Source organism: Myxocyprinus asiaticus, chromosome 4 (assembly GCF_019703515.2).
Source record: "Myxocyprinus asiaticus isolate MX2 ecotype Aquarium Trade chromosome 4, UBuf_Myxa_2, whole genome shotgun sequence".
Lineage (NCBI taxonomy): Eukaryota > Metazoa > Chordata > Actinopteri > Cypriniformes > Catostomidae > Myxocyprinus > Myxocyprinus asiaticus.
Window position 1 is genome coordinate 47,367,780 of NC_059347.1, and position 26,361 is coordinate 47,394,140.

The window sequence follows — 26,361 nt, forward strand, 5'->3', positions numbered from 1 at the left end:
TTAATCCAAAACACAGATTAAATAACAGTAAAACAAATGTCCACAGTGTGCTGTATGTACCAAGGTGCAAGCATAGCAAATGGCAGTTTAAATCCTGTGATTTAACACTTTTGACTTTTCCCGCTGTAAAGAGTAAACAATGACCAGCCAAACCACAGTGCAAAGCCATGTGTTCCATTCTTGCATGAAAACAAGTACCGCTTGATTTACATTGATTGTGTTGGGTATTGAACCACAGATTAGCGTAATGTGCTTTATGAAACTGTCACACTGAATTCAGTAAGCTAAGGTCTTTATATTTTATGTATTGTTATATGTATGTTATGTGTATAGTGTGCATAACCTTAGTTCAGTCATGACAACTCTCGAAAAGATTTTTGCATGTTAAAGTGGGTATGACATATTGATAGAATATTTGTTTTGGCGGATTAGATCTGCAACGCTGCTCCTGCAGAGCAAGTACGCAGACTTGCTACTACTAGAACATACACAGACATACTGAATTAAGCATCTGCACAATTAGAAAAACACAAGACATGCTGCATCAAGTTTTAAATACAATCATGTAGCAGATCTAGACCGGTGGAGCTGGGGAGGTGGTGGGTTTCAGAGAAAACTCTTGCAGCACGCTGCAGTGAAACCATCTACTTGCAAACTGAGTGAATTTAAATGTTAGGCAAAGAGAAAGGACGCAAGTTGATTGGCTTCCTGATTACAGGTCAAAGGACCTCTCAGCTTTCACCATGTGAGCTGGTTGGATTGACATATCACACGAGCGAGATGATTGGCTAACAGATAACAAGTTCAAAGAACTTATCAGCTTGCACCATTGAGAGTTACATGCTTCAACTTAGTCATTTATATTATTGAAGTAGTTTGTGTCAAAGGTGTGTTGTTAGCACTTGTACTGAAGTTACCAGAACATGTGAGATGCAGCATATGGCTTTATAAGTTTCATTCAAGTGGCTTAGGCTATATATATATGCATGTATATAGGAGGTATTTGAAAGCATTTGTCTGCATGTGTTTTTTATCTGATTAGTGTATGTGTACTTCTAGGAGGACCCACCATTTCTCCTGGGCCCTCCTCCTAAAGCAGCTGTGAAGGAGAGCCTGGTGGACCCCGAGTATGAGGAGAAAAGAGTGAGTGTACATTATGTTTAGTTCAAAAAGATCTATAAATACATTGAGCTGTTTCCCACAGGTGAGGCTGAGGTTTGCAATACAGACCAGTGTGACCTCACCATGAGTTTTGGTCAAGCAGCTGAGGTTCAGAGGTGATATTCTTTAATCTACAAAGGTGTTATTCAAAGATGGGGTCTTTCAGGAACTATTGCTGCATTGTTTTGATTTTTGTTTCATCACACTATCTTTATATGGTTAAAGGGATAGTTCACCCAAAAATGAAAAATTTCTCTTCATTTACTCACCCTCATGCCATCCCAGATGTGTATGACTTTCGTTCTTCTGCAGAATACAAACCAAGAATTTTAGAAGAATGTTTCAGCTCTGTATTTCCTTACAATGCAAGTGAATGGTGATCAGACCTTTGTAGCTCCATAAATTACATAAAACAAACATAAAAGTAATCCATATTACTCCAGTGGTTAAATCTATATTTCAGAAGTGATATGATAGGTGTGGGTGAGAAACAGAACAATATTTAAGTTATTTTTTTACTCTAAATCTCCACTTTAAAATTCACTTTCAGATGTGAAAATGAAACTAAACAGGCACCACATGTGACATTCAAATGTAAAGGTGAAAGTGAACATGGAGATATAGAGTAATAAAATAACTAAAAATTGATCTGTTTCTTACCCAGACCTGTTATATCGCTTCTGAAGATATGGATTTAACCACTGGAGTCATGGAATGCTTTTATGTTTCCTTTATGTGATTTTTGGAGCTACAAAGATCTGATCCCTATTTACTTGCATTGTATGGACCTACAGAGCTGAGATATACTTCTAAAAATCTTTGTTTGTTTATTGCAGAAGAAAGAAAGTCATACACATCTGGGATGGCACGAGGGTGAGTAAATGAAACAAGAATTTTAATTTTTGTGTTAACTATTCCTTTAATATATTTGTGTTTACATTTTAACTACAACATATTCTCTCTTTTTGCCAACAGTTGTAGTAGAGAGAGTTAGGGTTTAAGACTACAGTAGGTCACTAGATCACTTCAGACAGAATCTTAAATTTTCCTATGAAAATAAATAACGTAAAATAGATCTGTCAATTTTAAAACGTAATTAAAATAAAATTCAAGTGTTTTCCCACCTTATTAACAGGGTAGTTAGTAAGGTACTACTAAGGTAAAAGTATGTTATACCTAAGTTTACCTAAGTTTTTGCACAACTAATTGTGGAGTTAAAATAGTTTTTAATTCAGCTTAAAGTTTTCACATCTCAGTTTACTCAAAAAACATTCTCTCTCTCAACTATAGAAAACAGACCGTGCAAACAGGTTTGAGTTCCTGTTGAAGCAGACTGAGCTGTTCGCTCATTTCATTCAGCCTGCCAGCCAAAAATCGCCCACCTCACCCCTGAAGGTGAAGGTGGGGAGACCCCGAATCAAACAGGATGAAAAGCAGAACCTGCTGTCTGTTGGAGAGTGAGTCAGTGCACACATACATGCACACTCACACATTCACATGCATCAGTTTAGTGATTAGTTCTTAAGCTGTTGGTCAGACACGGGTCATTATGGTGATTGGTGTGATTTATTTCTGGCCGGTGGTTGTGTGTTTCAGTAACCGCCATCGTCGAACAGAGCAGGAGGAAGATGAGGAATTGTTATCTGAGAGCAGGAAGGCTGCTAATGTTCTTGTTCGATTTGAGGAGTCCCCCTCATGTATGAATCAATGCTTAATGATTTTATAAACAGTCACTGTGTTTCTCTGTTTAATAGAGTGGTTGTTTATCAGAGTCTCCGTTTTAAAGGGAAAGTTCAAACAGAAATGATCATTCTGTCATAATTTACTCACCCTAATGTTGTTTAAAACCCTTATTTGTTTTTCTGTTTTCTGTGGAACACAAAAGGAGGTAGGTAAGCCTCAGTCACCATTCATTTTCGTTGCACCTTTTTAACCATACAATGAAAGTGAATAGTGACTGAGGCTGTCAGCTCTTAACATTTTTAACATCCTTTTGTGTTCCCTCAATTAAAAAAGTCATAGATGAGGTGAGTAAATGATGACAGAATTTTCATTTTTGCTGAAATGCACAAACACAAACTGTTAATAATATTTTTACAAATTGTTTATTTAAAGAGTGTAATGTCTGCTAATTTCTGAAATTATACTAAATTTGATGTGTAAGCACCTCTTCCAGCACTTCCACTTCCAAATTCTCGGAATTAAATTATTATAGTTCATTCACCTATCTGATCAATGTCTAAACAAAGGGCCATCAGTAATGATCAGATAATACTGATTGATTATTGGTGTTTTGTTCCATTGCTAGATGTTAAGAATGGAGCACTGAGAGATTATCAGATCAGAGGCCTGAACTGGATGATTTCTCTGTATGAGAACGGCATCAATGGCATCCTGGCTGATGAAATGGTATCATCTCTCATTTATCACTCTCTTATGTTTAACACCACATTTGAGAACATTAAGGTAATGTGTGCCTGGCATCAACAACTATTTTACGAATTCACTGGTTTATATAATCTTGGAATGCATTAAGGTAAACGGATTTGCCGTGCTGTCCATAATGGAGGGGCTCGAGCATGGGACTGGGCTTGAGCTCTGAGATCCCCCCCAGACTATCTGACTAAAGCAAGAAATATAAAGACAGTTTTAAATAATAATTGGTATAGGTGTTATAAAAGATGAATGTGGACATGGGGAGCTGGAGGGATTGGCAGGCCTAGATGAACAAGCTCCACCCAAATGTAAGTTTTGAACTTAATATAAATATAACTACACTTATGGCAGTAGTACTTAAAGCTGAAGTGTCATCAATTGCTAAAATAATGGTTTTCAAACACTTTCAACATCTTCTATTAGTTGGGAAAATCTATGGTCCCGCCCTGAACTCATGCCATTGGTTGATCCAATGTTTGGTTGGTCTGGATGCTCCAAAAAACAGAGCAATGATTTGATAGCTCCACAGTTTTTACTTTTTGTGGGACTCAGCCTATGAACGGCTTACAAGTGCCTATGCATAATAAGATGGCGTAAGAGAAAGTATATTTTAACACTGGAAAAAATTACAAACATCACCTTTAAAAGTAACTGTGTGAGGTACTGTAATTCTTAGTGGAACCCTTACAGCTTCAGAAATAGTTAATTGAATATTAGTCATTGCAGAACCACATAAACTCATGACAATGAATAATTGCTCTGGCATTTATTTTTCAAAGATTCAAATGAGACTTTTCTGAATCTGTCTTGTTGATGTCTTATACAACTCATTGGATTTGTGTGTTCTGATTGGCTCAGGGTTTGGGTAAGACTCTGCAGACAATCGCATTGCTAGGCTACCTGAAACACTACAGGAACATTCCGGGCCCCCACATGGTCCTAGTGCCCAAATCTACCCTGCATAACTGGATGAATGAATTCAAGCGCTGGGTGCCCACCCTGAAGGCCGTCTGTCTCATCGGGGATAAGGATGAAAGAGTAAGGCGGCTTATGCCCCACTGTTTATCTTTATTTTCTCTTTCTCCCCACTTCCATCCTAACAGTAGGTCCTACTTAATTCTTGTGTGATAATTAATCAGTTCTAGTTAGTGTACATATTTATCTTTAGTTAGGGGACAAAATCGTCCCCAAAAGTGAACATAATCTGACAAATCCTAATTTTGGGGATATTTAGGGCTCAAACTAAAAGATTGATTTAGAAATAAGGCAAATAATGTTCTCTTTTAGGGATAGGGGCAGGGTTTGTCTATATTAATTAGAATAAGCTTATCATATAAAAACAATGAAAATCTATGGTGTGTAACCTGAAATCACCTACAGTATATTGTGGGGTCCCAACAGTTTCCATGAGGAAAACAGCTTAATAAACATACTAAATAATGCCTTAATGTAAATCCAAAAATGCATGTGAGAGTTAGGTTTAAGGTTAAGGGATAGAGAATATCATTAGCTCAGTATGAAAACAATAGAAGTCAATAAAAATTTACCACCATGATAGGAAAACAAACATATTTGTGTGTGTGTGTGTTTTAGGCTGCATTCATACGTGATGTGATGATGCCTGGTGAATGGGACGTGTGTGTGACTTCATACGAGATGGTAATCCGGGAGAAATCAGTCTTTAAGAAGTTTAACTGGCGGTATCTGGTTATCGATGAGGCCCATCGCATCAAAAACGAGAAATCAAAGGTATCGAAACCCAGTTGAACAACTGAGACCAAATTATTGCAAGAGTGACTAAAAGCAGAGAAATCTGCCTTATAAAACCTTTGAGTTGATTTAATGATCTGACACAGGGAAGTGTGACTCTCTGTCTTTTATCTCTCTCTCTCTGGCTGTCAGTTATCAGAGATTGTGCGTGAGTTTAAGACGACCAATCGTCTCCTGTTGACTGGTACACCCCTGCAGAATAATCTACATGAGCTCTGGTCGCTTTTGAACTTTCTGCTGCCAGATGTGTTTAACTCTGCCAGTGTGAGTCATACTTTTTTTAAATATTGCATTCTGTTTTATCTTTCACTCATACATACATTATTTTGCTTTGTTTGTGTCATGCATGTAACCAAAACAACTAGCAAACCTATCTTAAATGTAGTCAAAATTGTACAGATGAGTCAGTGGTAATAACAGTGTCCTCTTTATGTCTGTGAAATTTCAGGATTTTGATTCATGGTTCGATACAAACAACTGTCTGGGTGACCAAAAGCTAGTTGAAAGACTTCATGCTGTAAGTCTCTCTCTCTCACTCAGTTTAAATTTAATTTCAAAGTACAGTACTTTATTAGCATGACTGAATTACTTATATTACCATAGCATCAGTACACACAATGAAAACAGTGACAAAAAAATAAGTAAAGTAATGGTAATAAAAATAGCAGTTGATATACAAGGATTATTTAGGGTTGTTCAGCATTGAGGTTGCTGTTTTTGATGAAGATGATGTAGACACCCAAGCTGTTAAATGGCTTTTTTTTAAGGTTCTGCGTCCGTTCCTGCTGCGTCGTATCAAAGCGGAGGTGGAGAGGAGTCTTCCTCCTAAGAAAGAGGTGAAGATTTACCTGGGCCTCAGTAAAATGCAGAGAGAATGGTAAGATCACACCCTTGAACAGAAGACACAGAGACATATGGAGTTTGTGAGAGATTGGTGAACAGTTTTTCTTGTGAAAAATGTTTGAAGGTGTGGGTAGAATTAGGGTCGCAAAATTCCGGGAATTTTCAAAGTTGGAAACTTTCCATGGGAATTAATGGGAATATATGGGAATTAACGGGAATATATGGGAATTAACGGGAATTAATTGGAATGAACTGGAAATTTGCAAAATTGCAAGTTAGCCTATAATAGGGAACTTAAATGTAGTTGAAAAAAAAAACATCTTGCAGCATAATCTTGGTTAAAACAACCAGATTTAATGCAAATTCAGTTGAATTTCTACCCTGCGCATTCCTCAATCACATGCACACAGCACACTACTTACTGCAGGCTACTTACTACAGCAGGACTATTGAAGCCACACTATTGTATCTGAGCCCAAGGACTACATCCAGTCAAGTAAGTTTTGATGATATTACTAGGGTAAATATATTTGATCTATGATATTAAAGTTTAACTAGCAAATACTAAATCAAAATGTGTTTATACAGTAGCTAGCTAGCCAGTAAATCAGATATGCTAAATGTAAGCTAGCTAACACCATTTCATTGACAATTTAAGAGGCTAGCTATCATGGTGCTAGCTAACTCAACTGTGATGCTGTTTCTTCTGCCTTCTGCTAGCCAGATTTCTGTTCTCATACAAGAACATAGGTGATAGTTTGATTTAGCATGCTGATTGAGGAGTGTTCATCTATTCATCTAGCCTATTTCTATTCATTTGTCCAGCATCAATTGTAAAATATTTTTACCATTCCAGAATATTACATTTGTTTAGCTAACTATTTATATATCTGTGCATGACATTGCATTAGTGTTTTTTACAAGCTTTTTTCTAATCTTATTCTACAGAACAATGCCACGTGCGCCATCTGATGTGTGGATACATTTCACCTCAGTCGATGTAGAAGGAAAGGCTGTGTACATTTGCAAATACTGTGCAAAGACCTATGTTACGAATGCCACAAAATGCAGCAGCATATAGCCAAGTGCCCAAAGTTTTTTCCAATATTTCCAAAATTCCCCAGCTTCACTTCCCATGGAAAGTTTCTGGAAAGTTTCCGGAAATTTACTGGAAATTTTCCGGACCTTTGCAACTCTAGGTAGAATGCAGATTATTCACTCACCCAAAAAATGTGAATTGTCAAATTCATACTAAAGATTCAGCAGACACTATAATTAATTGTGTTTGTCTGTGTTCACACAAGTTTGTGTGGGTTTGAATTTGATTTAAGTAAGCCATCTGGTTTGATACATACTTTGGGTGGTGATTCATAGTGATGTGTGTACCGTGTGGTGAAATGAATCGAAAAAACAAATATTCTTGCACATTTCCCAGGGTAATGAATTCATATGTTTGGAATGATTACAAATCAGAGAATAAAGCAGTGACCAGCTATTGGCAATGCATATCCCAGACCAGGTGACTGTCTAAAGGCCAGTGAATGGAAGTGAATGAGGTTGTTTCCTGTTGTTTTGACAGGTACACACGTATCCTGATGAAGGATATTGATATTTTGAACTCTGCAGGGAAGATGGACAAGATGCGGCTTTTGAATATTCTGATGCAGCTCCGGAAATGCTGCAACCATCCATATCTGTTTGACGGGGCGGAGCCTGGTCCCCCGTACACCACTGACACACACCTGGCCACTAACAGTGGCAAGATGGTCGCGCTGGATAAACTTCTGCCTAAAGTGCAAGAGCAAGGTGGGTAGTGTTTTTCTATCGGGGTGGGCGATATGAACAAAATCTTAAATCACAACATGAGTATTTTTATACCACGATAACGATATACATATGTCACGATTTAGTAAATGTAATGCCTAATTTTGGAAAATCCAGTCAGTGAATTAAATACTTTATAAATGAAAACTATACTTATATAATTTTCTCTTTATTTGAACCTTGACAAAGTAAAAAAAAAAAAAAAAAAAACACTTTCTAATCAACATTACCATATTGCTCAATTTCAGATGATGCCACATTTTAGTCTGATATGTTGTTGACCAATATTATTATTATTATTATTATTATTATTATAAACTTTCATCAAGAAACTCCAGATCTTATAAAAAAAATGAAACAAAGAAATGAATAATTAATAAGTAAAAAGTACCCAACGTAAATAACAGTTCTTGCAGAAAATATCCAAAATTATGTAAACACTTCTTGCAGAAAATAAATATCAAATAAAAATAAACACTTCTTTAAAAATAAACACTTTCACTTGCAAAAATTAATAGAAATTAATGAATGCAGAGCGCATTTTTTGGCTTTCATAATATTCTTTAGTGTGCTTCATTTGACGAGGTAAAACAGATAACTTGTATTACCAAGATTGATTATCGTCGCGCGACATAGTTTGCAGATAATATTATTCTGCTCTGTGTTGGCTTTTGTGAATCAACACCACAGATGTCGCATCTGTTTTAATAACAAACTCCTTTTAATTTTCTTGATGTTTCTATCGATCATATCAGCAATAATTAATCAAATAATGATAAAATGATGAAGTAGTACAGATGCCTGGTGTTGTCAAGCGCACTTTCGGCATGTTAAAGGGATAGTTCACCCAAAAATGAAAATTCTGTTATCATTTACTCACCCTCATGCCATCCCAGATGTGTATGACTTTCTTTCTTCTGCAGAACACAAATGAAGATTTTTAGAAGAATATTTCAGCTCTGTAAGTGAATGGTGGCCAGAACTCTGAAGGTCCAAATATCACACAAAGGGAGCATAAAAGGATACCATAAGACTCCAGTGGTTTAGTCAATGTCTTCTGAAGCGATCAAATCGGTTTTGTGTGAGAACAGACCAAAATATATCTGCTTTTTCACGTTTTTCATCTTGCCATTGCAGTGTCTAGACACGATCATGATTTCAAGCTTTATTACACTTCTCAGTGCTTGACGCATATGCAGAGTGCAAGATGGAGCTATAGGAAGTGTAATCAAGCTTGAAATCACTATCGCCAAGGAGACTGCTGTCAAGATTTATAGTGAAAAAGGAGTAATATTTTGTTCTGTTCTCACCCAAAACTAACTGGATTGCTTCAAAAGACATCGATAAAACCACTGAGTCAGATGGATTACTTTTATGATGCCTTTATGTGATACTTGGACCTTCAGAGTTCTGGCCACCATTCACCTGCATTTTATGGACATACAGTGCGGAGGAGATATCCTTCTAAAAATTTTCTTTTGTGTTCTGCAGTAGAAAGAAAGTCATACACATCTGGGATAGCATGAGGGTAAGTAAATGATGAGAGAATTTAAATTTTTGGCCAACTATCCCTTTAAAGAGATGATCCAGGTGTCTGGATAACAGTGATGCTGCACAGCAGAGAGTGTCAGATCAGGGTGGTCTGCTGCATCTTCCGCTATATCTGTCTTTAGAGTCGAGATGACATGGATAGATGACATGAAGCGATGGTTCGAGGTGAGTTATGTTGATATAATTAACTATGAGTTGCTATGACAACTGCACAAGATGAGCCTGAAGTTCATTTTTACTCCAAATAACATTTAAATTGTTTTTGTTCTCTATCTGGATCGCTCGTTTTAGTACTTTTTACATTGCTTCTTGAGACCAGAAACAGAAAACAGGCAATTAAAATCATAATGGCATCGCCCAGTGGTTGCTCAGGAAAACTGTGGATATCACTCAGAATTGCCCTGCAAGATCGGAATTGCGTGTGCAAATTTCTTTCAGCAACATGTTTATGGGTGCGTTTGCGCCATTGCCTGATTTGCATAATTCCTTTAGTGAATTATCAGAGCGTGCAAATAACATGGCGCTTTTACCGGCCACAATTCATTCCATTCTCAGTCTCATGCGAAGCCCTGCCCACTAATAAATACGCTTACGACGCACCCATGGATATTTACATATTGCAATATACACAATATAGCAAACTCTCTATTGATTGACACTTTATATTGTCACCACAATATACAGTATATCGTCATATCACCCAGCCCTATGTCACACAAAAATAAAAATTCTGTCATTATGTCATTTACATTGCCCTCATATTGTTGCAAACCCACTTTCTTCCTAAGAAAGAAATGAAGATGTTAAGGCCTGTTCACACCAAATCTGTGATGATTTTGCGAGATGAACCTCTGACAGATGTCTGTTCACACCGAGTCCAAATTGCTGAACTTTGCTGCAATTTTTAATGCCATGACAATACAGGCACAGTGATGTACATATGAAATAATGTACATTAAGAAAAAAAAAACATAAGCAGACTTTCAAAAACAAAACGGGCTTGTGTTTGCAGTACAAAGGGTTCATGAACTGCAACTATTTATTTTGAATTATATAATTAATATCAGCTGCATGTATGCCGGTGTTTTCCAGTTGATTAGCACCACCAACACGCTGGATTGAGCAGCTGCAGCGACTGACAAAATTATCTCATTGGTCAGCCAATTTTCATCGCAGTCCGAAGACAAAAAAAATCAGAACACTTTCCGTAAAAAAAGCTTTGGATTGTCAGCGGACTGTTTGTCGGACCTGATGTGCATAACGCCATAGGATTGCATTGTTACCATACAAAACTTGTTCGGAACGAACATTCGTACCGAAAATACGGACTTGGTGTGAACAGGCCTTTAGGCAGAATGTTAGTCTTAGTTACCATTAATTTTCATTGCATCTTGTTGCAATACGATGAAAGTTAATGGTGATTGAGGCTAACAATCTGCTTAACATCTCCTTTGGTGTTCTTCAAAAGAAAGAAAGGTTAACAGGTTTTGAACAACATGAGAAAATGATAGCAGAACTTACATTTTTTGGTGAACTATCCCTTCAGGGTTCCCACCCTTTTCAAGGCACAATTTTCCAGGACATTTCCAGGACATTTTATGCACCCAACAAGTGTAAGCAAAAACACATGCTTCCATTTAAATCAAGCTTTTATTTTGGCTTTTATTCTGTTGTTTTTGACGGTAGTTTCTCACCACCAGATAAGCAGTTTGCTCCATGGCCCAGTTTAATTATTAATCCCCGTAAAGCTATGATTCAATTTAATAACTACATAGTCTGTATGTGCTGTGCTCTTCAGAGTTCTCTCTGTCTATGTCATCTCACACGCACAAGACTGCATGTGATAATCATGATGAGGTGTTTTCAGTGTATGAGCGGCTCTACACATTCATATTGTAGTTTGCATCATTTGCAGATTATTTATTTATTTAATTAAATCAGATAGTTTAATTATCACACTTGGACATATCACAATTTTAATTTGATTAATTGTACATTAAAACATTCATTTTCGTCCAAATATGTCATATTCCACAACATTCTGCATTTTATTGTAAATGCCATTTTTACGACTAGATTCCATGTTTTTTGCATACTACATGTGGTAACCGCGGTATAAACTGACTCAGATCTTTGAATTATTGAAAATTAATTCACATCCCGAGGTATTAAGGTCGAATCACCATGCTGCCAACCCAGTGTGAATTAATTTTTATCATCGTTGTCTAAAGTTTATAACTCACAGGGATGCAAACTAATGAGGGGCAAAAAAGTTGAGACAATCACTGATCCACGAACATGTTTTCCGGGTTTTTTTTTTTTTTTAAAGAATAAGCTAAAAGCACCAACTTAAGCTATTTTAATGATTCAAGTATAGCAAATTATCTGCACAATTGTGCTGCAAATATAAACGGTATTTTGGTGTTGCTTGCTTCTGTTTCACAAATTTGTTCAGTTTAAGTAATTGACTAATTTAGTGACTACTTCTGGAGATGCCACTAGGTGGTGACAAATGAGCACCTTATGTGCTAGTAGTGAGCCATTGAATCATTTTGATTCTGCCAAGAGACTTTATAGTATTTAAGCATAATAAGAACAAAGCAGATCTATAGTTTGCCTTCAGTTTGTGAACTGCTGAGAGTGACTTTACATCCAAAAAGACATCAGTAACAGTCTAACAGTATTAATGAGTATCAATTACGTCTTTACCTTCTCCTTTCTTGAAATTTGCATGACAAATCTACTGACTTCAGTAGAATGGGAGGCGTGCACAATAAACATTGAAAACATGTATTTGGAAGAGAAAAAAATTTAAATTGCTTTGATTGCAGAAAATAAAAAGAGGACTCGTTTATGTTTAGGTCTTAGGGTTTTTTTTTTGTTTTGGTGTTTTTTTTTGTTAAATGTAAATACTGTAGTTCAATAACTGGGGTTTCTGGATACTTGGAAATGATAAGGTAATAATTAATGAAACTAAATTATGAGACGTTCAATATCTCTTCATAAATTTGGACAGTTTTTAAATATTTCTTGTAGCTTTGTACTCTCAAAAAGACTTCATTTGTGTGAGGCAAAAACATTACACTATGAAACACTATGGCATCCGATTTAGCTCAAAATTATGACTTTGCATCACGCACTCATCTCACTTAACGTGTCACTCAACATCTTGATTTTTTAAAGGTTCTACCATTTATTCCATTAAATTCAACACGCAGACGAGACGTGACACAGACATGACATAAACCATGTCTAGGAAGACGTCACACGTCAATCACATGTAGCAGTGGAGTGATTTGTGTTCAGTTTCGCTAACACGTATTGCAACATGGTATGTAACACAGCTCAGTGAAATGTGTCAGCGTCTGTCCCAATAACCTTCCTTCACTCACTCGTCTCAATGAATGTGACGTCTGCGTCTGCCAATTTTTTTTACATTTTTTTTTTTAAGCATGTAACTATTCCTGTTATCCCTATGTGTTATGTATTTTTCTTGGCAAACTTATGCGGAGAACTAATAAATATAAGAAATAAAATATAAGAATTTATTGCATCACACTCTTTTGTTTATCTACTGGATGGCAAGATTGAATTATACTATATTGTCTGTATAATGCTGTATAACTAGAATGAGAGAAGAGATACTTAAATTTAAATACTCTACCAAATATAAAATATAAATAAATGGATAATAGCAAAATATAAATGTGATCAAAGATAGAAAATATATAAAATGTATTACCTATTAATTTGCACCACATACTAATATATTATTATTATAATAAAATATACTTACATTGACAGTCATTTGTTTTGATGCATGCAACTTAGTTTAGATTTACACGCATTTTAACCAAAGCAACTTACAAATGAGGAAAACAATATAAGGGTCCGTTTGCATCAAACAGATAACCCCTGAAGTATTTCAAAGTCAAGATAAATATACAAACCTGTTCCCTTCAAGTCCAAATGCTTCACTGTCTCATCAGGGCATAAATGTCCATATTGGCTTCTGACATTGAAAAAAAGTGAAACAATTTGAAACACTTATAAAAAGACCAAGAATAATGATACGATTTCATCATAAAACATAAGCCTTGATTGACTTTCTGTCGATTTTATCCCTGTCATGATCAAAATGTTAATTTAACATTATAGCCCCCAATACCATCTGTTAAGAAATGAAAGTAATACATATTTTAGTGGGCTGAAAAAATTATGAAAATGTACATGAACTAGTTTACAGACTTTAGGTGTAGGTTCTTAATAACACATTAACTAAGTTAAGTACAATATCTGAGTCCGTTCAGCAAAACACTTATATAATTCTGTCTGATTTTACAAGAACTAGAGTTATTAGCCTTATCAATATGTATTAATGTGATAGATCTATTTTTTAACCATTTAATGCACAGCTTATGAAACAATCTAACAGTGAAGTACACACTTGTAGCTCTTTCAAATTTGTCAACAACATGTAAAGTTTTTTTTTTTTTTTTTTACTACAAACAACATTACATACTTTTAATGAGGGCATTTTTACAAAACAATACAATGTTTTACTCAATAGGCAGACTCCGATCCGGATCCAGACGAGATCTAAATCTTTGCTAGTAATCTGACACCTGGCTAAGTGATTGTGTAAGCATACATGTATACGCGCAGAGTGGGAATAAAACACTAGAGATAAATATTTTCATGCATTAATAACATGCATATTACATACATTATATATTCCTGCTCCTTGCATGTTGCCTCTCTCCCCGCTGTAGACTTGAAGCGCAGCATAAAGCCTGATTTACTGTACACACAATTTGCAGGTGCTGTTATATTAACAACTGTAGAGGAAACACCGCTACAGGTACTGGCATCTTTCGCTTAAACACACTGCAGAAAACAAAAATGAAGCAACGTGAAACTGTCTTCATCTGTCTGATATGTGATTCAGACAGTTCAGCTAGGCCAGGTTTGTGTCAGGACAAGTTAAGATGGCGCCTTTATATTATAATGTTTTTTTTTGTTTTTTTTTAAGTCTAAATTTAGCTTTATTAATCAGCATGTTATGACCCTCACATTATAAACATAATAATACATTTGTGTATAACGGATAATAAAGGAATAAACATTTTAAGATGCTTGGCAGGGGTTGATTGGTGTGCAAGTAGACAATCATTAAAGATAATATACTGTGCAATGATTAGACCTACAATAGATTATGGCAGCATATACACTACCGGTCAAAAGTTTTGAAACACTTACTCATTCTTTATTATAATTTTTTTTTTTTTACATTTTAGAATAATAGTAAAGTCATCAAAACTAATGAATAACAAAAATGGAACTATGGGAATTATGTTGTGACTAAACAAATTCCAAAATAATTCAAAACTGTGTTATATTTTAGCATCTTCAAAGTAGTCACCTTTTGCCTAGAATTTGCAGACATGTACTCTTGACATTTTCTTAACCAACTTCTTGAGGTATCACCCTGGGATCCTTTTTAAACATTATTGAAGGCGTTATCTATGTTGGGCACTTATTGGCTGCTTTTCTTTATTATTTGGTCCAAGTCATAAATGTAAAAAAAAAATAAAAAATTATTTTTGTTTTTATTAAATTTTAGTTTTATAATGAAATAAATTAATATGGTGAAACAATTATATTTTTGTCTACAAAACTAATTTCAAACATTTAAGCATACGCCTTCATTTCAAAAGATTTTTAAGATCATGAGAAACATTTCAATCAAGTGTTTCAAAACTTTTGACCGGTAGTGTAGCTCAGCTATGTTAAGGAAAATTTATGTCATACAATCACAAGTTTTGAGAAAAAGTTGTTTTGCATTTAGATACATTAGATATTAGCATAAATATAAGTCCTACTGTGGTAACACCTGTAACAACACCTTGGCTATTCCCAATGCCAATATTTGATCATAGTTGCTTGGTAAAATAAATGGAAAGGAAATACTTATTTCAAAGGAAATAATTGTGAAACATAATTTGGACCAGGAATATTTCAACAGTATTCAAATATATACAGATGGCTCAAACAACCCTGGCTCTGGACATAAGGCTGCAGCTGTTTATATTCCTCATTTTAAATCTTACATTGTAAAAATATTATCAAATCATTTTTCAGTCTGTGTATACAACTGAAATGACAACAAATATAATTGCTCTTCAGTGAGTGGAAGAAATCCATCCTATGGATGTAGTGGTGTGTTCTGATTCATATAAAGCTTTAGTAAGTTTAAACAGTGAAATCAATGTCCTGGCAAGACATCAGACTTGGCGTAGATTTCTCAAACGCAATAAAGGAGGTGCAGAAAACCTGTTCATTCAGACGAGCGAGTGAAACGGCAGATGCAGACGTTGTGTTAACGAGACACAGACGTCATGTTCATGCAGACGAGTGAGTGAAGCGAGGTGAAGGCACACGCAGACGTCACATAAGGGAAACACAGATGTCGTGCTAAAGACACGCAGAGCTCACGTTCAGTGAGACGAGTGCGTGTTGCAAAGTCATAAATTTGTCCCCAAAGGGACGCCATATTCAGCAGCACTGACGTGAGTCATGTGAAAGCCCCTCAACCTGTATAAACATCAGTCACTTTTATGCATTAATAGTTCTTCCACCCTTTTCTCTCCATGATGAACAAGGTAGACTCACTTGCTGATGCTGAAGTAAACAAACAACATGCCCCTCTCATTCAGTCGGTCGGTACATGTAACAGGTCATTCCATTTGTTTATGAATGAGAAGTTTCACGAGTGTCACATCTCACTGTGCAGGCGCCAAGCGCGCGATTGGCTGTAGCTGTAACCAATCAAGCGATCTGCCTCGGTTGGACCACGATTGCCAAGCACACGATTGGACACTGCTGTAATCAATCACGAGAGGTGTAAGTGCCCTTAACCGTTAACATTGTTTCAAAATGCGCAGCTGCTGGCAGTGACAAAATGATACAGATTTGTGTATTTGACTCCTATGGACTCTATGCACGGAATGTAGCCTGCGTATTTCCGGTCAAATCTCAGGGGGTATCATATCCAGCAAACACAAAAGTATCAAGAGTTGTAGCAAACTACTATTCTTTCTAAAAATAAAGTGATTTTTCACAGTAAATGTGATTTTATTTAGTAAAAGTATAAAAAGTATCTCAGTAATGAGCTCCAAAAGTGTAAATAAATACGATCTGAAGTTTGCAGAATGGCCGAGCGCTTCTATACTGTTGTGTAAGGCTTCCTCTGTTTGCAAAGTATTTACATCCAGCATTTGTACAGTGATTTATAAGTGAGAAATACAGCAACATATGCAATTCGTGATCACAAACTATCATCTACAAGTCGACAGTGTGGGACAGTTGCTCCGTTGCTCAGCTGAGGTTATAGCGCCATCCGCAGGGCGACGAAACATCACTGAGAACACTGCACAGTACTGATTTTTTTGTAAATTATTATATTTTCCCTCTAGTCAAAGCATGAGATTACACATGAGCACTACTGAGAAAAAAAAAATTACAGTTGAGGATTAATTCATTTTTATTCATAATCTTTAATATCACATCACAATATTCATAAATAAAAGTAATGATACAATAGCACAATTGGTAACACTTTACAATAAGGTTATTTGTTAATATTAGTTAACAAAATTAGGTAACATGAATTAACAATGAACAATACTTTTACAGCATTTATTAATCTAAGTTAATTTCAACATACTAATAGATTTTAAAAATCAGAAGATGTTGTACATGTTAACACTATGAACTAACATGAACTAACAATGAACAATTCTATTTTTATTAACTAATACTGACAAAGATTAATAAATACTGTAAAAATACTGTATATTGTTAATTGTTTGATCGTGATACCCAATACATGAAATCATGTTAACGAATGGAACCTTATTGTAAAGTGTTAACACACAATTTAAAGTAATCTATATTTAGGCTATTGTGTCAGATTACTGAGTCATTGTTAACTTTCCTTTTTTGCAAATAAAAGAAAAAAGGAGAATAAAATGTTCTTTTCTCATAAGCATTCGTCCATCATCAGGGCTCTCTTCAATTTGGCAGATCCCTGCACACGCACATGAGAAATCTCTCAGAAACAGGACACATTTTTTATTAACGTTAATTATACTGAAAGTGAAAATTATATTATACTGCATAAATAGAATACAATAAACTAATATTGACCACTGTTAGACAAATTGTATGGTTAAAGTCACTATGTTAAGAAATATATGATCATTCACTCCAGCATTTGCTGTGAAGCTGGAGTATCATCAATTGTAATATTATATTAATTTATAATATCACAGGGCTATACTTTATCTAGCAAAATTAATCAAAATAATTATGTGTAATACAGTCAGAAACAGGGACCTTGCTAAGCCAGTGCTGGTCTATGGCTTGTGAATATTCACCCTCACTGTGGTTGATAACTTAAAATACACGTTGTTAAACCCCTTCTTCCTTTTACTGGATGGAGCAACAGCTCTGTGTCTCAGTGTGCGATGGATATTGTCCAATGTCAAATGCAGAGTCTTGTGTAAATAATGCTTGTGAAAAGTAATTTTCCCCCGAGTCGTCTCAACAGCATTAATCAGTGTAGAAAGAAATAGTTTCCGGCGCTGCGTCGGAAGTAAGTGTGCCCCCTGAGGCAAAATGGTAAAGTGATCATGCAGTTCATTCTGAGTCCCGATCGTTTTTTGTACATGTAACGGAAACCTTGCTAGCAACACAGTCAAAATGTTTTATTAAACTGGAATACTTTCCAGGACATTTAGGTATTTTTTTACATTTTCCATGACTTTTCTATGACTGGAAAACTGCATTGCAAAATTTCAAGTTTTTTTTTGGATGCGTGGGAACCCTGCCCTTTAATTGCTTTGTGTGTGTAGAGCAGATATTTTGTATTATGCATTTACATTGGAATTCAGATTCATGTTTTAATGCATGCATGTCTGTATGTGTGTGTGTGTGTGTGTGTGTGTGTGTGTATAGGTTCCAGAGTGTTAATATTCAGCCAGATGACACGTATGTTGGATATTCTGGAAGATTACTGTATGTGGAAAGGGTACGAGTACTGCAGACTGGATGGCAACACTCCTCATGAGGCCAGAGAGGTATACACACCAATACATACACATACACTGGACAGTGAGCCCCAAAAATGTTTGGACACTTAAAGAAATAGTTCTAAATAGCACTTAAAAAAGTCTGTCACCAGTGAATCACCTGCAAGTTGTTTCCGACCTATGTGACTTTCTTCTTTTTTTCCCCCCATAGTACACAAAAGGAGATGTTAGACAGAATCACAGCCTCAGTCACCATTTACTTTCATTGTATGGAAAAAATATGCAATTAAAGTGAATGGTAACTGAGACTAACACACTGCCGAAAATGTCTTTTTGTGTTCCACATAAGAATTTTTTTTTTTAAATACAGGTTTGGAACAACACGAGGGTGAGTAAATGCTGATAGAATTTTCATTTTGGGTGAACTGCCCTTTTAAACTATACATTGTATTTTAATCATTTTAAACCGAACAAACCTCTTTTTGTGAAATTTTGGAAAACTGTAATTGCACTCAAACATACACATATCTGTTAAAAAGAAAAGCACAGTTGAGCAAAAGGCAGAAATAAACATATTCACCATGAGGAAGACAGGAAATCAGCAGGCTTTGTAAAATTTGAGACATATACAAGATACTTCTCATGGAATCTCAGCAGAGTTAAAAAAAAAAAAAAAGATACTGATTAACCAACCTGGTAGTCATGGAAATCACTGATCAGTACTGGGGTGAATGTGAATTCTGCTGGTAACATGGGGATGTGAGACACACACATGCAAATATTATATTATATGTAGTCATAGACCAATTTTTGGCCAATTTGAGATTATGGGCCAATAACAGACCAATAATTGTGCCGGCTTGGCCGAATAACAGAAGTGTTAGCTCCATCATGTATTCATTCCAAAATCAACCGACAGCGGATAATTAAAATTTTCTGTTTTAAATGTTTGTGTGTTTTTCAGTAAATATTGAGTAAATATATATATTTTTAAGTGCTCTCTAGATATTGGCATTGGTATCAGAATAGTTGGTATAAAGGATTAAAAAATAAATACACTATATTGCCAAAAGTATTCGCTCACCCATCCAAATAATTGAATTCAGGTGTTCCAATCACTTCCATGGCCACAGGTGTATAAAATGAAGCACCTAGGCATGCAGACTGCTTCTACAAACATTTGTGAAAGAATGGGCCGCTCTCAGGAGCTCAGTGAATTCCAGCGTGGTACTGTGATAGGATGCCACCTGTGCAACAAGTCCAGTCATGAAATTTCCTCGCTACTAAATATTCCACAGTCAACTGTCAGTGGTATTATAACAAAGTGGAAGCGATTGGGAATGACAGCAACTCAGCCACGAAGTGGTAGGCCACGTAAAATGACAGAGCGGGGTCAGCGGATGCTGAGGCGCATAGTGCGCAGAGGTCGCCAACTTTCTGCAGAGTCAATCGCTACAGACCTCCAAAGTTCACGTGGCCTTCAGATTAGCTCAAGAACAGTGCGTAGAGAGCTTCATGGAATGGGTTTCCATGGCCGAGCAGCTGCATCCAAGCCATACATCACCAAGTGCAATGCAAAGCGTCGGATGCAGTGGTGTAAAGCACGCCGCCACTGGACTCTAGAGCAGTGGAGACGCTTTCTCTGGAGTGACGAATCACGCTTCTCCATCTGGCTATCTGATGGACGAGTCTGGGTTTGGCGGTTGCCAGGAGAACGGTACTTGTCTGACTGCATTGTGCCGACTGTGAAGTTTGGTGGAGGGGGATTATGGTGTGGGGTTGTTTTTCAGGAGCTGGGCTTGGCCCCTTAGTTCCAGTGAAAGGAAATCTGAATGCTTCAGCATACCAAGAGATTTTGGACAATTCCATGCTCCCAACTTTGTGGGAACAGTTTGGGGATGGCCCCTTCCTGTTCTAACATGACTGCACACCAGTGCACAAAGCAAGGTCCATAAAGACATGGATGAGCGAGTTTGGTGTGGAAGAACTTGACTGGCCTGCACAGAGTCCTGACCTCAACCCGATAGAGCACCTTTGGGATGAATTAGAGCGAAGACTGCGAGCCAGGCCTTCTCGTCCAACATCAGTGTCTGACCTCACAAATGCGCTTCTGGAAGAATGGTCAAAAATTCCCATAAACACACTCCTAAACCTTGTGGAAAGCCTTCCCAGAAGAGTTGAAGCTGTTATAGCTGCAAAGGGTGGGCCAACGTCATATTAAACCCTATGGATTAAGAATGGGATGTCACTTAAGTTCATATGCGTCTAAAGGCAGGTGAGCGAATACTTTTGGCAATATAGTGTATATTTAGGTCTAAAATGTATGAAAATTAATAAACATATACCCTAATGGGTCATTTATTTAATATTTGGTCTTCTTTAGGGATGATATGAAATACAATTATAGCCTACATGGTATGTTTAAAAACATAACATTACAAAGCATATTTATTTTTTCTCTCTTGTCTGATTCTCTTTCTGCTGTCCTTCTCTCTCTGTTGTTGTGCATTAGCAAGCCATAGATGCTTTCAATGCCCCAAACAGTAGTAAGTTTATCTTCATGCTGAGCACACGGGCAGGTGGGCTGGGGATTAATTTGGCTACAGCTGATGTGGTGATTCTCTACGACTCAGACTGGAACCCACAGGTGGACCTGCAGGCCATGGTAAGAAACACACACACAAACCCACAAATCTGTGTTCAATAAAGTTTATGATTGTGAGCCTCTGAGAGATGGCCGCTTTGTTTATGGAAGGTTGTGTTTAGGTTTATATGGGTATTGTTTTGCTGCTGCATTTGTTATATTTCAGGACCGTGCTCATCGTATCGGGCAAAGGAAGCCAGTTAAAGTATTCAGGCTGATCACAGAAAACACGGTGGAAGAGAGAATCGTGGAGAGAGCGGAGATGAAACTACGCCTGGACTCCATAGTCATTCAGCAGGGTACATACACAGACTAATACATAATACATACACACAGTTTCCGGTTCAAGTCTGATAAGTTTGCATAGTCTTGCATAACCAAGTATAAGCAGGCAAAAAGGGAAATTCTCTCATCATTTACTCACTCTCATGCCATCCCAGATGTGTATGACTTTCTTTCTTCTGCAGAACGTCTCGGTTACTGTTGTAACCTCCGTTCCCTGATGGAGGGAACGAGATGTTGTGTCGATGTAGTGACTCTAGGAGTCACCCTTGGGAGCCCCAAACACCTTTGAAATTGAGAAAAGGCCAATGAGAATAGACGAGTGGAATTTGCATGCCACTCCCCCGGACATACGGGTATAAAAGGAGCCAGCTTGCAACCACTCATTCAGGTTTGTGCTGAGGAGCCGAGACAGAGTCCCGGCCATTTCAGCAGGTAGTTCAGTGTTGTGGCAAGAGGGATACAATGTCTCGTTCCCTCCATCAGGGAAAGGAGGTTACAACAGTAACCAAGACATCCCTATCTGTCACTCACTCGATGTTGTGTAGATGTAGTGACACTAGGGGTCCCTGTACAAAATGCCACAACCAGCTGAACTGTGTTACGTGGACTGGCGGTGCAGGTGCAGGCAGGCCACTGCGTGCCTAGTAGCAAGTGCACTCGGCCCCCACGTAACCTTCCCAATGCCCCACGAACGTCGCATGGTCCCTCGTACCCAAAAAGGGGGGGGGGTGGGACAAGACGTACTTACAGTGGGAACAGGCTGCGCCAGCCACTTCGGCCTTTTCTTTTTCTCCCACAAAAATAAAAAAAATCATTCAGCTGGGGCCAGATGTATTCACATCGAGGAAGGTGTTCTTTGTCCCATGTGGGAAAAGACACCGCGGAGACCACATCCTGCCCGAAGGGGAGGTTAACATGTGGAGAATATGTCACATGGACTTACCAACCGGAAGTACCACATGTGTAAAGAAGCCCCCGCAGTAGGTCCTACCCGGCCAACTGCCCGCATACTTACCTGTTCATGCCTGCCAACACACGGGACGAAACTGGCTCAACCCGGAGATTATAAAATCTCGCAAAGGTATTGGGTGTCGCCCAGCCCGCTGCTCTAAAGATGTCTGCTAGAGAGGTGCCATTCGCCAAGGCCCAGGAGAATGTCACACTCCCAGTGGGCAATCCTCTGTTTGGAGACAGTCTTACCCTTCTGCTGTCCCCCAAAACTGACAAAAAGCTGCTCAGAGCATCTAAAGCTCTCAGTGCGGTCCAAGTAGATACGCAAAGCGCATACTGGACACAGCAACAACAAGGCTGGGTCTGCCTCCTCCCGGGGCATCGCTTGCAGGCTCACCACCTGGTCCCTAAAAGGGGTAGTGGGAACCTTGGGCACATAGCCCGGCCAGGGTCTCAAGACCACGTGAGAGTATGCCGGACCAAACTCTAGGCATGTATCGCAGACAGAGAACGCCTGCAGGTCCCCAGCCCTCTTGATGGAAGTGAGCGCAGTCAGGAGGGCCATCTTCAATGAGAGGGCCTTTAGCTTGACTGACTCCAGAGGCTCAAACGGGGCTCTCTGCAGGCCCAGCAGGACCACGGAGAGATCCCACGAGGGAACGAGGCACGGTCTAGGTGGATTCAACCTCCTAGCGCCTCTAAGAAACCTGATGATCAGGTCGTGCTTCCCCAAGGACTTACCGTCCACCGCATCGTGGTGTGCCGATATAGCGGCCACATACACCTTCAAGGTGGAGGGGGAAAGCTGCCCCTCCAACCTCTCCTGCAGGAAGGAAAGCACCGACCCAACTGTGCATCTCTGGGGGTCTTCACCTCGGGACACCAATTCGCGAACAGACGCCACTTCAAGGCATGCAGCTGCCTCGTAGAGGGAGCCCTGGCCTGAGTGATAGTGTCTACCACCGCCGGTGGTAGCCCACTTAGGTCTTCCGCGTCCTGTCCAGGGGCCAGACGTGGAGATTCCAGAAGTCTGGGCGCGGGTGCCAAATCATGCCCTGTCCCTGAGAAAGGAGGTCCTTCCTCAGGGAAACTCGCCAGGGAGGGGCTGTCGTGAGGAGCGTGAGCTCTGAGAATCAAGTCTGGGTGGGCCAGTACGGTGCCACTAACATGACCTGTTCCTCATCCTCCCTGACCTTGCTCAAAGTCTGTGCAAGCAGGCTCACTGGAGGAAACGCATACTAGCGCAGACCCCGGGGCCAGCAGTGTGCCAGCGCGTCTGTGCCGAGGGGGGCCTCAGCCAGGGATTACCACAGTGGGCAGTGGGAGGACCCGGGAAGCAAACAGGTCTACCTGTGCTTCACCGAATTGACTCCAAATCAGCTGAACCACCTGGGGGTGGAGTCTCCACTCTCCCCTGAGTGTCATTTGCCATGACAGCGTGTCCGCTGCACGGTTGAGTTCACCGGGGATGTGAGTGGCCCGCAACGACTTCAGTCACTGTTGACTCCAAAGGAGGAGACGGCGGGTGAGTTGCGACATGCGAATGACTGATATGCCCGGCCCTCGAAAGCGAACCGAAGAAACGGTCTGTGTCGAGACAAAACCAAGAACAATCTTGATGCCGGACGCATGACAGAATGTGCTTCTGTGTCAGCATCTTGAACGGGAGTCTGTGCAGGGCCCGATTCAGCGCTCACAGTCCAAGATTGGCCTCAATCCACCACCTTTGGTACGATGAAGTAGGGGCTGTAGATCCCCTTCTTGATCTCGGCTGGAGTGATAGGCTCTATCACGTCCTTCTGTAGAAGGACTGTGATTTCTGCATGCTGGACAGCAGCATCCTCGCCTCCTACCTTGGTGAAACGGACGCCATTGAACCTGGGTGGGCGCCTGGCAAACTGAATCACGTAGCTGAGTCGGATCGTCCTGGCCAGCCAACGTGACGGGTTGGAGAATGCTAGCCATGCCTCCAAACTCTGAGCAAGGGGCACCAAGGGGACAATCGCATTTGATGTACCCGCGGATGGGGCCTCGCGGCGGGGCGGAGCAGGAACTGCCACGTCGAGGAGCCTCGCATTCCGAACCCATGGCTGTGCTGAGAAAAATGCTAAAGCACATACCTACCTCCGCATACCCACCACAGGACTGGTCAGTGACGGAGAGGAGGCTAAGCATCCTTGTGGCCGTAACAACCGCCTGAGCGTGGGTATGTGTGTGACGCAGCTGGGTGCGCAAAGGCGGGGAAACCGCGTTCGTAGCGCCCCGGCTGCGAATGTTCGATATATGGCGGTCGTGACATGCATCACTCCCGGGTCAGGACTACCCTCGTGCAGCTCTTTCAATGCCTTGGCCTGGTGAACTTGCAGGAGGGCCATGGCATGCAGGGTGGAGGCGGCCTGTCCAGCGGCACTGTAAGCCTTGGCTGTCAGGGACGATGTAGACTTACAGGCCTTGGACGGGAGTCTCGGGCGATTCCGCCAGGTGGCAGCGTTTTGCGGGCACAAGCAACCGCCTTGTCCACCTGAGGAATCTCCATGTACCCCCTGTCCGCCCTACCGTCAAGGGTAGTGAGAGCGGAGGAACTCAGAGGCAGGGTCCGGGCAGTGAAAGGTGCCTTTCACGACTTTGTGAGTTCCTCATGCACCTCCGGGAAGAATGGAACTGGGTTGGGGCACGGCTGTGAGTGGCGCTCCGAGCCCAGGAACCAGTCATCAAGCCACGAGGACTCAGGGCAGGGTGGAGGGTTCCACTCGAGCCCGATGCTCACGGCAGCCCGGGCAAGCATGGCCGCCAGCTCCGCGTCGGCCTCAGACTGGGTGACCACACCTGAAGGTGGGAACCCAGCCGAGTCCTCCACGTCCGACCATACCAGCCTGCTCTCCGATGCTGCGATCGAGAGCTCATCCTGCTCCCGAGCCCATACACGTGAGGGAGTGATCGTGGCCGTCAGAGACGGAGAGATAGTGACCGCATCCAGGAACTACACACAGACGGAATCTTTAAAAAGACGCTTTCCGTCAGTGCTCACTCTTTTAGAGGAAATACTCTTTCAGTATATGCTCTTTTAGTGTAGCTGCCGAAGCACCCAGGGGCGTTCTCTGCACTTATCCGTGCAAGAGGGGGAGAACCCGCTGCAATGTGCTGTATATCCAGCAGTGTACAACACTTTGTTGAGGTGAATGGACGGGAGTTGAATTCATCGACACCGCTTGGCTCCGATGAACAAATCTGAATGAGTGGTTGCAAGCCGGTTCCTTTTTTACCTGTATGTCTTGGGGAGTGGCATGCAAATTCCACTTACCAATTCTCATTGGCCTTTTCTCAAATATCTCAAATATATGTGTTTGGGGCACCCAAGGTTGACTCCTAGTGTCACTGACTAATTGACAGGTGAGTGACAGATAGGGAACACAAATTAAGATTTGTAGAAGAATATCTCAGCTGTGTAGGTCCATACAATGCAAGTGAATGGGTGCCAACATTTTGATGCTCTAAAAAGGACATAAAGGCAGCATAAAAAGCAATCCATATGACTCCAGTGGTTAAATCCATATCTTCAGAAGTGGTATGATAGGTGTGGGTGAGAAACAGATCAATATTTAAGTAAATTGTTGCCCAGTAGGGGGCGATATGCATGAAGAATGTGAGTTACCAAAAACACAAGAAGAAGAATGTAAAAGTGAAGTTTAGAGTGGAGACTGACTGAGCAGGGAGGAGAATTTATAGTAAAAGTTGACTTAAATATTTATCTGTTTCTCACCCACACCCATCAAATCGCTTCTGAATACATTGATTTAACCACTG

At 39.7% G+C, this 26,361-nt stretch overlaps 1 protein-coding gene across 6 annotated transcripts in view; it reads left to right on the forward strand.

Annotated features, from left to right (window-relative positions):
• The window catches only part of LOC127438697 (SWI/SNF-related matrix-associated actin-dependent regulator of chromatin subfamily A member 5), a 49,134-nt gene that overhangs the window by 1,215 nt on the left and 21,558 nt on the right, over nucleotides 1-26,361 (forward strand). For 3 of the 6 annotated variants that reach the window (XM_051694493.1, XM_051694502.1, XM_051694483.1), the window contains exons 2-14: nucleotides 1,060-1,143; nucleotides 2,452-2,618; nucleotides 2,758-2,858; nucleotides 3,470-3,570; nucleotides 4,456-4,635; nucleotides 5,191-5,346; nucleotides 5,500-5,631; nucleotides 5,816-5,884; nucleotides 6,135-6,244; nucleotides 7,790-8,016; nucleotides 18,604-18,725; nucleotides 21,190-21,342; nucleotides 21,488-21,620. In XM_051694493.1, coding sequence (XP_051550453.1) covers nucleotides 1,060-1,143; nucleotides 2,452-2,618; nucleotides 2,758-2,858; nucleotides 3,470-3,570; nucleotides 4,456-4,635; nucleotides 5,191-5,346; nucleotides 5,500-5,631; nucleotides 5,816-5,884; nucleotides 6,135-6,244; nucleotides 7,790-8,016; nucleotides 18,604-18,725; nucleotides 21,190-21,342; nucleotides 21,488-21,620 — 1,735 coding nt within the window. Of the gene's footprint in view, nucleotides 1-1,059; nucleotides 1,144-2,451; nucleotides 2,619-2,757; nucleotides 2,859-3,469; nucleotides 3,571-3,733; nucleotides 3,906-4,455; nucleotides 4,636-5,190; nucleotides 5,347-5,499; nucleotides 5,632-5,815; nucleotides 5,885-6,134; nucleotides 6,245-7,789; nucleotides 8,017-18,603; nucleotides 18,726-21,189; nucleotides 21,343-21,487; nucleotides 21,621-26,361 lie in introns of those variants that run through there. The other 3 variants (XM_051694512.1, XM_051694530.1, XM_051694521.1) reach the window with 3 other exon arrangements.